The 14,308-nt window shown below is 46.8% G+C and overlaps 1 protein-coding gene across 4 annotated transcripts in view; it reads left to right on the plus strand.

Moving 5' to 3' along the window:
• Positions 1–14,308, plus strand: part of FHOD3 (formin homology 2 domain containing 3) — a 607,453-nt gene that overhangs the window by 576,337 nt on the left and 16,808 nt on the right. For all 4 annotated transcript variants that reach the window (XM_075586421.1, XM_075586422.1, XM_075586420.1 and 1 more), the window contains one exon: positions 7,266–7,458. In XM_075586421.1, coding sequence (XP_075442536.1) covers positions 7,266–7,458 — 193 coding nt within the window. The remainder of the gene's footprint in view (positions 1–7,265; positions 7,459–14,308) is intronic.

Here is a 14,308-nt window from a genome sequence, read left to right on the forward strand (position 1 = left end):
TCTGCAATATAAAATAACACCCCTCCTCCTCTCTTTGACCTATCTCTCCTAGAAATGGAGTATTCCTGAATGGTGCTATTTGCATCAGAGGTTTTAGGGGTCAGCCATGTTTCTGTGAGAACGATGGCTTTGGGTTTATGGCACCATGCCCTTAGTTCATCCAGTTTGGACAGCAGGCTCCGGATATTTATATGGGATAGACCTTTTTGGAATGTGTAGGGGGTATTCTCAGGGGTATGGGACAGAGTTGAAAATGGAGGGCCTGGGTTAAGTTCAATATCACGTGCTAAAGAGAGTAATAGTATGAGTAGAAATTTGAATAGTTGTTTGCAAGTTGTAAATTTGTGATGTTTGCCATTAGAGTGAGCGGTGTTTGGTTTGCCTGTTTGCAGAGTTCTCCACCAATATTCAGTAGATAGTGCAAGGCTTTTGAGTAATCCAGGGTGTATGGGGATGTTGGGTGTGGGCCAGGAGTGAGGAGTTTGTAGTGGCTAGAGAGAGTAACATTTCCATGAGGCCACGAAAAAGAACAAAGTTGAGGTACATACCAGGTTCATTATCACAGAGGTAGGTAATGTTGCATGAAGCTGTTGTGAGCAAAATGAGTGTGTGCAGACTAAACAGCAGGGGTGTGCTTTTTCCTTTCAAATTGTTTTTCTGCATTGCAATGCTCGGGCCCATTTAGGGTTTGCAGAGGGTTGAGTGGGGTGAGGGGGAGTTGTGTGCAGTCAGTGTTGGGAGAGGCCGCAGTAAAATAAGGTGTAAAGGGGGGGTTAAGTATGCAGGCTAACAAGTATGGGATCATAGTGTTGTCAGAGTAGCTCACCGTTTGGTGCCTTGTGTAGAAGAGTTTGCAGTAGATCCAGTCCCCAGTCAACCTCTAGTCAAACTAGAGTCTAACTATATATTCTCACTTAAAAATGGTCACTTTAAAATGCATCACTCTTAAAATACCAATGCTAATACTGTCCCTGCTAATGCCTCCCTTAAAGTGGTGTTAGTTTTATACATCTAAGCAGTCACATGACCCTCCCCCCCAATAAATCTGCCTGTTACAAATTTAAAGTTTACTATAGTGATGCTCGTCTCCAATAGGAAGCAGACCCGCAGAGCTGAGGTATGGGTATATGATCACCAACCTGAGCCATGGGACGTAGTCCTGTTAGAATTGTCATTGTCGGAATGCAGACAAAGGTCAAGGCAGGCCGGCTCATGGGCTGGTCGGGCTGCGATTGGTAACAAGGAATGCACAGGAACAGGGCTCGTATACAGGGACAAGAACTCTTTGGGTCCAGGAACACATGGGATAGATTGGCATGCTCGGGCAGGGGCTGGGAGTAACTGACTGCTATATAATGTCCTGGAACAGGTGCAGCCAATTGCCAAGTTCAGGAAGAGGTTTGCTAGGGACCAAGATGGCCCCAATGACCTAGTAAAGGCAAATTCCAGGAAAACCCAGGACTGTAACTCTTACAGTTTCTTAAAGTCCTGGCAGTTAAAATGTAGAGCTTACTACAGATACAGGCTGTGATTTCAGATACAATAGATATCTTTAAGAAAAAGTTAGACATCTTTTGGGGAATATACCAAATAATTAAACATCGGAAGGATGATCCAGGGATATATCTGCCATTACTGGCGTTCGGGAGGGATTTCATTTTTCCCCTTAGGACAGCCTACTGTAATTGGCTAATATTTAACTGTGTGTTTTTTTTCCTATTAACACTACCTTAGTGGACATTGGTTGAACTAGATGGACATATGTATTGTGGTAAATATGTGCCAGTGCCAGTGCCAGTGCCAGTACCAGTGCTTGGTTAACAAAATTAATTTTCATTTTACCCTGTACATTACTATTTTTTTTTGTTTCATTATTAATTTCTCAGGCTAAAAAATGTATGTTTCTAAACAAATACAAGAAGTTTGGATTCTCTTATCAAGCAGCAGGTTATTTTATAATTATTTTAGTTTTTTATTATTTAAATAAGTTATGTGTACATATTACAATTAATACAATTAAAATAATTAAAGTAAAGTTTTTTAAACCATTCAATTACTTGAAACAAAAATTATTTTTAGAGTAGCAACCCTGCCCCCCAAGGGGAATCGCTTTAATACCGATGTAGCCACATGGTCGGTGGCGATGCCCGAAATCCGCTATGGTCACTTTTTTAAACCTGGATGCTTGCTGAATGCAAGTAAAGAGACTAATGGCCGATCAGGATTAACAGAGCGGGCATCCCTGCTTCTAAATTGGACTCCCAGTGTGTGAATCCTACCAGGCTGCATAAGTCTGTAAGAGATGTGCAGTAATAATAGAAAGAATCAGTCACTCTACTTGCACACCTCTAACAGGCGATCGTGTGGCTTTTATTTTATTTTAATAACACAGTACAGGCATACCCCGGTTTAAGGACATTGACTTTAAGTACACTCACGAGTAAGGACATAATCACCCAATAGGCAAACGGCATCTCACGAATGCGCCTGTCAGCACGTCCTGAACAGCAATACCGGCTCCCTACCTGTACCGAAGCTGTGTGCAAGCGGGGAGACTATAGAGCCTGTTACAAATGTGTTATTTACTTAGGTTATACACGTATATGACGATTGCAGTATAGTACATGCATCGATAAGTGGAAAAATGGTAGTACTTCACTTTAAGTACATTTTCGCTTTACATACATGCTCCGGTCCCATTGCGTACATTAATGCGGGATATGCATGTATTGAAGCAGGGCATCTCCAGAGCTAAACCGCATTCATTTCAGCCTGTTTTCCAATTTACAGGCCCCAGTACGGGGTGCCAGTATCTCCCTGCATTGTTTCAATCTCCTGTGTCACGTGACCGGGACATTTAAACTTTGTGCAGATACAGACACCCCATAACGCTGCTTATAACCTTGGAAGCAAGGGGTGCCCGAGGCTGAAATTAATGTGGATCAGCTCCAGAGACCCCCTGCTTCAATACTGTGTTTTTAAAATAAAATAAAAACCGCTTAATTACCTTAGCGGCTAGCCGCTACAGCAATGAAGGGGTTAAGCCAGAGTACATTGTTTATTGGGGGTAGAGGAGGTTAGTGGAGGGGGTACTTGCCCCTGGGTGGGTGATTAGGCCTACCGGGAAGTTTGAGGGAGGGGTTACACCCTTCATTACCTTAGCGGTAATAACTTCAAAGTAATGAAGGTGTTAACCCCTCCCACTACCCACCCAGGAGGCCTAACCGCACACCGTGGGGCAACTACCCCTTTCACCCACCCCCTATACCCCCAATAAACATTACAATACAATACAAACACCAATACACGCATTGATTGCCATTGTGGTTACCTATAACCTCAATTGGAGCAAATATAACCCCAATGGCAATGAATGGGCACCCTGCTACCCACCCCTCTATCTCCATCAACCCCCCCCCCCTATTAGCGCCCATTAAAAAATTAAACATTACCAAAACATTAACCAGCCAACATATAGTAAATAAAAGTTGGACTTACCCCTGCCAAGATGAAGGCCATCCTCATCCTCCTTGTCTTTAGTGGGCACAGACAAACTAACTACTGACTTGTAACCCTTTAATCACCTTAGTTATTAGGCACTATGGTAATGGGTGAACCTACCCTCCTATTACCCACCCGGGAGGCCTAATCACCCTCCCCGGGGAAACTATCTCCAACCCCTCTGCCCATTGATTTTCACAGTAGTAAACCATGCCCACAATATGGGCATGGATTGCCACAATAGCAATGAATGGGCAATTTAAAAATTCAAAGAACCACATTGACTATCGATGCGTTTTTTTGGCAAATGTTTGTTTTTATTTATATATAATGTATTTTATTTTGTGATTGTTTTTAATTTTTAGGTCGCCCATTCATTGCAATTGTGGCAATCAATGCCTATAATGTGGGCATGGTTTACCACTGTGATAATCAATGGGTAGAGGGGGCTGTGGTAGTTTCCCTGGATAGGGTGGTTAGGCCTCATGGGTGGGTAGCGTTAGGTGGAGTTAAGCCCTTAAATACAATAAGGGTTAATAACTGCTAAGGTGATTAAGGGGTTACATAGTTTCATATAGTTACATAGTAGATGAGGTTGAAAAAAGATGTAGGTCCATCAAGTTCAACCTATGCTAAATTTAGACAACAGATACTTTATCCTATATCTATACTTACTTATTGATCCAGAGGAAGGCAAACAAAAAACCCTATTAAGGGGAAAAATTAATTCCTTCCTGAATTTAGACAACAGATACTTTATCCTACGTGTATAGCTATACTTACTTATTAATCCAAAGGAAGATAAACAAAAAACCCCAGTATCATATCATCCGATGATATCTCATAAGGGGAAAAATAAATTCCTTCCCAACTCCAAGAATTGGCAATCAGATTAATCCCTGGATCAACATCCTTCCCATGTATACTTATTTGGTATATCCCTGTATACCTTTCCCATCTAAAAAGATGTCCACCCTTTTTTTGAACAAATCTATTGTATCTGCCATCACAGTCTCCATGGGTAATGAATTCCACATTTTAACTGCCCTTACTGTAAAGAACCCTTTCCTTTGTTGCTGGTGAAATTTCCTTTCCTCCAACCTTAAGGGATGGCCCCGAGTCCTTTGTACTGCCCGTGGGATGAATAGTTCTTTTGAAAGCTCCTTGTATTGTCCCGAATATATTTGTATATAGTTATCATATCCCCTCTTAGACGCCTCTTTTCTAATGTAAATAAATCTAATTTAGCTAGCCTCTCCTCATAAGGTAGATTGTCCATCCCCTTTATTAATTTGGTGGCTCTTCTCTGCACTCTCTTTAGTTCCATAATGTCTTTTCTTAGGATTGGTGCCCAAAATTGTACTCCATATTCAAGGTGTGGTCTTACTAATGCTTTGTAAAGGGGCATAATTATGTTTACTTCCCTTCCATCCATTGCCGGTTTGATGCAAGATATGATCTTGTTTGCCTTTGCAGCTACTGCATGGCATTGGGCACTATTGCTAAGACTGCTGTCTACAAGCACTCCTAAATCCTTCTCCATCAAGGATTCCCCCAATATATCTCCATTTAATTTGTAAGTTGCCTTTTTATTCTTGCATCCCAAATGCATAACCTTACATTTATCTGTATTAAACCTCATCTGCCATTTACCTGCCCACGTTTCCTGTCTCTCCAAGTCCTTCTGAAGAGAAATTACATCCTGCTCTGATTCTATTACCTTACACAATTTTGTATCACCAGCAAAGATGAAGACTTTGCTCTCGATCCCAACCTCAAGGTCATTAATAAACAAGTTAAAAAGCAAGGGTCCCAGTACCGATCCCTGAGGTACTCCACTCACGACTTTAGCCCAACCTGAAAAAGTTCCATTTATGACAACACTCTGTTGTCTGTCCTTTAACCAGTTTTCAATCCAGGTGCATATATTATTACTGAGTCCAATTTTCTTTATTTTGTACACCAACCTCTTGTGTGGAACCGTATCAAAAGCCTTTGCAAAATCTAAGTAGACCACATCAACAGCATTACCCTGGTCTAAATTCCTACTTACCTCCTCAAAGAAACAAATAAGGTTAGTTTGGCAAGATCTATCCTTCATAAATCCATGCTGACTATTACTAATAATTTATTTTACCATTAGGTATTCCTGAATATTATCCAGTATTAAACCTTCAAGTAGTTTCCCTACTATTGAAGTCAGGCTTGCAGGTCTGTAATTTCCCAGTTGTGATCTACTGTAGCTCCCTTTTTAAATATAGGCACCACATCTGCTTTACGCCAATCTTGTGGTACTTAGCCTGTGGAAATGGAGTCCTTGAATATTAAATATAATGGTTTGGCTATTACTGAGCTTAACTCCTTGAGAACTCTTGGATGTATGCCATCGGGGCCAGGTGCCTTATTTACTTTAAACAAGTTACAAGTGAGCAGTTTTTTATTTTTATTTTACTGTCGGTGCCCAGTGAAGACAAGGACGACAAGGATGGCCTTCATCCTTGCAGGGGTGAGTACAACTTTTATTTACTATATGATGGCTGGGAAATGTTTTGGTATTTTTTTATTTTTTAAAGGGCAAATGCGCTATTGTCCAGATCTGAATAATTTGGGGTTTGGCCGTTACTGTACTGTATGTGTTGGGGGGGAGGGGTGGTTGTTAGATGTAGAGGGAATGGGTAGTAGGTTGCGCATTCATTGCCATTGTGGTTATCTTTGCTCCCATTGAGGGCATAGGTAACCACACTGGCAATATATGGGTGTATTGTGGTTTATATTGTATTGTAATGTTTGTTGGGGGTAGAGGAGGTGGGTGAAGGGGGTAGTTACCCCAGGGTAGGTGGTTAAGCGGTTACTACTGCTATGGTAATAAAGGGGTTAACCCATCCCTCAACCTTCCCAGTAGGCCTTACCACCCACCCAGTTGTTGCACCCACTTCACCCATGCCCTCTACCCCCATTAAACCAGGTAGTCTGGTTTAACCTCTTTATTGCCCTAGCAGCTAGCCGCTGCTTTTATTTAATTTTAATAGCACAGTAGTGAAGCAGAGCATCTCCGGAGCTGAAACACATTAATTTTAGCTCCAGAGACCCCTGCTTTCTGTGTTACACGCCATGGTATGGGGTGCCGATATGTCTCTGCATTTTTAAAATGTCCCGGTCACGTGCGCCGTAACACGGAAACATTTCAACTTTGCGGAGATACCAGCACCCCATACCGAGGCCTGTAACTTGGGAAGCAGTGGGTCCCTGCAGCTGAACTTAATGCGGTTATTTGATGCCACAACGTCAAAGGAGGAGGCGACAGTCTGCGTGGCACCAAGGTAGGTGCCTATGGGTGGCGGATTTGTAAAACCGCCACGGTGCAGAATCCTATCCGTAGCATACCCCAAAAACAGGAAATTTCCTCATGGGATATCCCATTCAAAAGAATAGAACCTTCCACCCCCTAACTACCCACCCAGCCCTCCTACTCCCCCCCCCCCCCTCCTGCAGATAGCTGCAGCTATTACAATTCCTGGTTCAGATCGGAGACCCCTTGGTTCCTTTTTTTTCGGTCCAAAAAGCAATTTAATGGCTTCTTTAACTGCTTTAACGTTTTTGTGCTTTTATGTTGTAGTATTTGTGTATCTTTACATTTGACTACCTGTTGGTTCTTTCGAACTTTAACACACAGAATTTTATTGGGATATTTTCTTAAGCTTTTTATTGATACATCTTTTTGAACCAGCAATCTTAAAAGGAGCAAATAATATTTTTTTCTGCAGAGTGGAAGTTTTGCAAACAATTCAAACGCTAAACAGATCTGCATCCAGTCACACTCGCAAAGTTATCAAGGTCTGAAATATGCTGAAGATGCAGCAGAACATGAGAACATGAAGGCCATGCTCAAAACATCATCTATAAATGAAGAAGGCACCACTGATTTAGGAGCATGGTCAAGAACCAGAAATAACAGAGGTAAGTTGAATGTAAAGATGTGTCTGTGGATATTGGTTATATTAATGCAGATTTGTTGTTATTTTTCTCAAAACAAATGTTTAGGCTGTTTTTGCAGGGGGACAAAATCCAAGTGTAAATTACTTTAGCCCATAGTAAACATCTTTCTGTAATTTCATACAGTATACATGTTAAATGTATAAAATGAATGAGTACGGTATATAAATGTTTTGAGTAATGCAGCAATAATATTGCACTAAAGCAGCCATTTATCATGTTCTCTAATGTGGTTGTTAATACACCACATTTAAAGCAGTTTTCCTTGTGTTTGCTTTGAGTTTGATTACGTTTTTACATGGCTTTTAATATAGTGCCACACAAGTGGTTAGAGTACAAAATGAAAAAAAAAATTGATCTGGGTGAAAATGTTGGCACATGAATTGAAAACTGGTTGAAGGAATGAAAGTATCGGTGGACTATCCAATAATGTATCCCCTATTGTAAATTATATGTAGCCCTTTTTGTGTACCCCTGCACTAAGGAACTACTGGTACTGTGTGTTACCTGCGGCTTCAGGAGTTCTAAGCCTCCGCTGTTGGGGAGCCTGGGGTCATACCCTCACTTATCATGGTGCAGCGCCTCCACTTACCCAGGATCCCCATAGTAGAGGATCTACCCTGAGCAAGAAAACATAACAATCATATTGTGCAACAGGCAACCTTTTACTATTGATGTTAACTAATGTAATCTTGCAGAGTACACAGAACATGCGTAAGACCCTTATACTCTACAATCACAACATAACACACTGTGGCTCGGCCACACCTTGATAAGGGTAATGTTCTATACACAGGCGGCTCTGCCACTCTCCCAAGGAGTATGTCCTGCAACGATTAGCTGTATGAAATAGTTTGATGGCACACTAGTGCCCCCAATGAGTTAGTGGGAGGCGGGATCAGCGCCTGGTGACCGGTGTAGGTGCACTGGTTGACTAACGATACCTTCCGGTCACTACGGTGACCACACCACTTCACAAAGGGTCCGTAGTGTTGCTCCAGCCTTGTGCCGACACTCCGCTATGCTGCGTGGTCTGTTCTCCAGACCAAGATGGCGTCCGCGACTCCGCAGCTGAACCCGCACTAAGGGAATACGTCCCTAACTGCTACGGCCGTCCCTACAAAAGCGGCACCCTACGATGACAGGGGTAATGCTCCTGGGGGCTGGGGAATGTCTCTGACCTAAGCGGAAGGGTCACTGACCCTCCGCTCACGCACACGAGGTTCCGCCACCTTCCTCCTTCACCTCTCACTCGTGTCTCCCACCGCCCACACGCATCCTGTCTCTCTATCCAGAGTCTCGCACCCTATTGGTCCTCAGCCTCAGCTGACTCTCCCACAGTTCAGAGTGCAACCCCCAAAGTCCCTGCAGATTGGTTGTCTTTCGCGCGCTTCCCTCGCGCATGCGCAGCCTGACTCTTCACACAGTGACCTTACTGGCAAACGAACAGTATGGCGCTTCCTTTATTAGTGACAGCGCGGAACCCTCATATTTATGTATGCACATCCTTACATTCTCCCCTCTCCAGAATCCAACGTCCCCGCTGGACTACCTAAACAACATATATATGAACTTATTTACACAGCCCTCTCTTCCCTAGATTAGGTTACACATTTCATTGAACAGTACCACCATAGCTTGCATTCTATGCCGAGCCCACTGCTGAGCCTCATAATGGGGTGCCCCAAATTGATCATATGCCATTCGCATGGGAGGCTGACTGGTTCTTTGACTTCGCCGAGGTTGATTCTCCTCTGCTTCCTCTGCAGAGTATCCAGTCTCAACTGGTATTTCCATCTCTACCCTTGAGGGGTTTTCAGCATTATTAAAGTCTCTCTGGGGTGTGAAACATGGGCTTTATGGATCTAGGGACTGACTCACTGGAGTCAGATTGTCAATGTTCGGGCCAAGAGGCTCTTTACCCGTAGCTCCTTCGGGAGATGCCCCCGCGGCCGGAAGGCCCCTTTGAGAGGTTCCTTCCATCGGATCCTCAGAGGTGGCAATTTTTACAGTCTCTAGGCCATCCTCTGGGTTTTCAACTTCTCCATCTATTGGCGTAGCGGGTAATTCCAACTCATCGTTCCCTACTTGAGGTATGGGAAGTAGGTGATTCCTATGCCACACTTTTACGCGGCCTTCGGAGTCCTTGATCCGATACACAGGAAGGCCAGGCATTTGTGACTCCACCTCGTACACACCTTCCCGCCACCGGTCCGCCAATTTATGTTTCCCAGGAACACCTAAGTTGCGTAAGAGGACCGCGTCCCCGGGGTGAATTTCCTTGTGACGTACTTTGTGATCGTAGCGTCTTTTATTTCCCGCATTCAATTGCGCTGCCGTTCGTTCAGCCAATTGATAGGCCTGCTGCAGACTGTCCCTTATCCGCTGTACATATCGAAAATGCGTTCTGTTGGATACCCCATCGGTAGATATCCACATCCACCGGTAACCGTGCTTCTCTTCCGAACATCAAAAAGTACGGGGTGTACCCGGTGGACTCATGCCGGGTACAATTATACGCATGTACCAACGTCTCTACGTGCTTACTCCACTCCGTCTTTTGTGGGCTTGTCAGAGTTCCTAACATATCTAACAAGGTGCGATTGAACCGTTCGGGCAAAGCATCCCCTTCGGGGTGGTACGGGGTGGTACGTGACTTGGCAATGTTCAGTAGTGTGAGCAATTCCTTTATCAGTGTACTCTCAAAGTCCCTGCCCTGATCAGAGTGAAGACGATTTGATAATCCATAATGAATGAAATACTTTTCCCACAGGACTCGGGCCACCGTTACGGCCTTCTGATCTTTCTTAGGGAACGCTTGGGCGTACCTGGTGTAGTGGTCAGTGATCACGAGAACATTGCTAACGCCCCGACTGTCGGGCTCAATACAGAGAAAATCCATACACACCAGATCCATGGGGCCCGAACTTTTCAAGTGTGCCATGGGAGCCGCCCTGGTGGGCAGTGTCTTCCTTTGTAAGCAGCGATTACACCTTCGACAATGCTGCTCCACGGACTCTCTCATTCTAGGCCAGTAGAACCTATCCTGTAGTAGCCCAAATGTCTTATCAATGCCCAGATGGCCATGGTCATCGTGAAGGGCCCGAAGGACCATAGTCCTGAAGCGTTCCGGTAGAAACAGCTGACGCCGATCGGGATGGTTATGATATGTTATCACCCGATATAACAAACAATTGTCCATTTCGAACTTCCCAAACTCATTCAACAGGAGTTTCACCAAGTTTTTGGGAGCTTGCTTAAGTATAGAAGGATTATTTTGTTGTACCGCTTGACGGGCCAGCTCCACTATGGGGTCTTGAGTTTGGTAATGCACTAGGTCCCTCCACGAGATGATATTATCTTCCGTGATATTCATCCCTTCTCGACCTTGATAGGCCCGAGGAATGGCTCGCGAGTGGCATCCCAAAGAGTCAGCAACCCGTAATTCCGAGAATGCTACCTGATTGTCGACTACCGCAGCCACGGAGCATAGAGCACGAATCCCGGGACCCGGTATTTCTTCCCATACTTCCTCATCAGGGGTAGATTGAAGGCCAGGTCGACGAGACAGGGCGTCGGCACCTATGTTGGTGGGTCCGGGTTTATATTTAAGGTTGAACCTGTAGTTGGCCAGGGCAGCTAACCAACGGTGTCCCGTGGCGTCCAATTTGGCGGACGTATTTATATATGTCATGGGGTTGTTGTCCGTGCGTACTTCGAACTGTACCCCATACAGGTAGTCGTGCAGCTTGTCCACCACTGCCCATTTTAGGGCCAAGAATTCCAGTTTATGGACCGGGTAGTTCTGCTCACTAAGTGTCAAGCTTCGGCTCGCATAGGCCACTGGACGTAGCCCCGTCTCATACTTCTGATGCAATACAGCTCCCAGCCCACTAAGGCTAGCATCTACATGTAGTACATATTCCCGTTCTGGATCCGCATAGGCCAAGACCGGGGCCTGAGTGAGGCTAGTCTTTAAGTTCAGGAATGCCTGTTCACATTCTGAGGTCCATTTCTCTCCAAAGGGTGTTTGCGCAGTGACCCCCTTTCTCTCGGTTTCTCCTGGATATACCTTTAGGAGATCGTTCAACAGCTTGGCTTTGCTGGAGTAGCCTTCCACGAACCGCCGGTAATAGCCACAAAATCCCAAGAACGACCGCAACTCTTGGACATTATGAGGCCTAGGCCAGTTCACCACCGCTTCTATCTTCCCGGGATCGGTGGACACCCCTTCGGCCGATACGATGTGGCCCACATACGTCACGGAGGACCGACAGAATTTACATTTGTCCAGAGACAGTTTGAGGCCCTCTTCCTGAAGTCTATCCAGTACCTTCATTAGTCTCTCGGAGTGTTCTTCTAGAGTTCGCCCGAACACTATAATGTCATCCAGGTACACTAAGCATTCTTGCGGGTTCAGGTCTCCGAGAGTCTTTTCCATTAATCGCTGGAACGTGGCGGGTTCCCCACAGATCCCTTGCGGCATGCGGGTGAACTGATAAAACCCTAATGGGCAGATGAAGGCCGTCTTTTCTTGGTCCTCCTGGCCCATGGGTACCTGGTAATACCCTGACCTGAGATCGAGTACACTGAACCAGGTACTTCCCGTCAGAGCGTTCAGTAGATCTTCGATTCGGGGCAGCGTGTATTGATCGGGAATGGTGCGGGTATTTAGGGTTCTGTAGTCCACGCATAGACGTACGGTCCCGTTCTTTTTGCGGACTACCACGATGGGTGATGCGTAGGGACTTCGGGATCCCTGCATGATCCCAGCCCTCTCCATTTCGGCGAGTAACCTCCTTACTTCGTCTACGTCCCGTGGTGCGAGCCGTCGGGAACGTTCCCGGAAGGGAGTAGCATCGCTCATTCGGATGGTGTGGCGGGCACTGCGGCTGCACCCCACATCCATGTCACTGGTGGAGAACACATGTCGGCGCTTTTGTAACTCGATCCGCAGCCTTTCCCTCCATTCCTCTGGGAGCGGAGAATCCCCAAAGTCGAATTCTAGCCGGGATCCGGAGGTATGACCATAGTTACGGGGATGCCCCGTTACGCCCTTTTCTTCGGGGGTCACGGGGTATATTCTGCCCAGCGGCTGGCGCCGATCAATGCTCATGGGATATGGGGAGATGTTCCGTACGTATACCCAGGTGCGCTCAGGGATTTTTCCAGGCCACTTTTTGACGGAGGCCAACACCTCGTAGCCCAGGCGGTGCTCATCCTGGGCCACACTTTCTAGGGAGAAGAGCTGATCCTCCGGGCGTCGGTCCGGATAGTGACATGCGGCGACCATCATTCTTCCTTCCCCCGGGGGGATTTGAGTCAGTCCCCACTCTTGGCTATAGAGCATCCCATGCTCCTCTTCAGTCGCGATTTTGCCGCAGACCTCTTGGAGGGCGGGGCAGGCGGCTAGGGCCAGCAGCGGGGCCTCTCCCGCCTCTTGCAAATACATGCGGAACACCGCGCGTACAATGTCAGCGTTAGTACCCAAGATGATCAGAGCGCTGGGGTGATCCTGAGGTTCAGGGCACACTAAGGCCTCCACTTCCATAGGATGATGTTTACCAGTGTTCAGTTGGGGAATATCTAACTGCACCTTTACTACGCCATCTATGGGGTAATCCTGATGACTCAATCCCCTCAGTCGCAAGGCATCCGCAGAGAGTAACGGTAATCGATGTAGGTGTTGATCGTAGAAGGGCCGGTATACGATGGTCACCTGAGATCCCGTGTCCAGCAATGCGGCGGCGTAGATGCCTTCGATAACTACCCGAATAATGGCGGCGGGGTCGATCCGGCTGCTTGGGGATGGCGGCGTCGCCTCTCCATCCTCCAGGGTCTTGCACGGCATCGACTGCGCGGGCCGGGACGCCGTTTTCCGTAAGGTGGGGCAACGGGCACGCAGATGTCCCATCTTTCCACACGCGTAGCACTGAATTTGGCTGAGGTAATTCTCGCTTCTCCCGGTTGGTGAACTTCGCCCGGTCGGGAGACGAGGCCGGGGCGTCACTGGTGCGCTGGCGTCCTCGGGGTCGGGGTCCCCAGGTTCGGGCACGTCGGCTTTGGGTTCCCCTTTCTTGACTTCCTTACTTCCGGGCGGGGGCTTTTTCCCAGGAGCCAGGTCACGTCCTAACAACACCGTCTCGTGCGCTTGGACCCGATCCATTAGGTCGTGAAACGATAAGGCTTGCCCGGGCGTTAGACAGCTACTGACCCGCACCGACACGGGGTGTAGGGGTAGGAGCCCCCTCAACAGCTGAGTGGTGCGCAGTCCATTGGCTTCTATCCTTGGCAACACGCCCTTCCTCACCAGATTCCATAAGTCCAGGTGTAGTCGCCTGAGGAAGTCGGATACCATTTCCCCTTCCTTCTGGGCTAACGCGTGGAATTTGGCCATCAACGCATAAGTGTCCACCGGAGCCCCATACGCCTTTGTCAGGCAGTAGATGAGATCTGCTGCATCAGCCTCCGGGTTGTCATCTCGGTAGTAGTGCACCATGTGGGACGCGGGGGGCCGTAAGCACTCAACGATGCGTTGTCTTTGGACCGCGTCCGTGCAGGTCCATTCAGGCAGCACCTGTTCTGTATGATCCAACCAGTCCTCTATTCCTACTTCCCCTTGGGGCGTGGGTTTCTCACCGGAGAAGGCCTTTAACTTCCTGTACTGGAGCGACTGGGTTGTGTTGTGGAGAGCGGCTGCTATCGCGGGGATAGAGGTGTCCCCCGGGAAGCTATCCCCGACTGCGGGGTAAGTGTCCCATCTTGATAGGCTAAGTCGGTTGAGGCCAGACCGCAGGCCTGGCGGGGTGGACGA

Source organism: Ascaphus truei, chromosome 2, assembly GCF_040206685.1.
Source record: "Ascaphus truei isolate aAscTru1 chromosome 2, aAscTru1.hap1, whole genome shotgun sequence".
Classification (NCBI taxonomy): domain Eukaryota; kingdom Metazoa; phylum Chordata; class Amphibia; order Anura; family Ascaphidae; genus Ascaphus; species Ascaphus truei.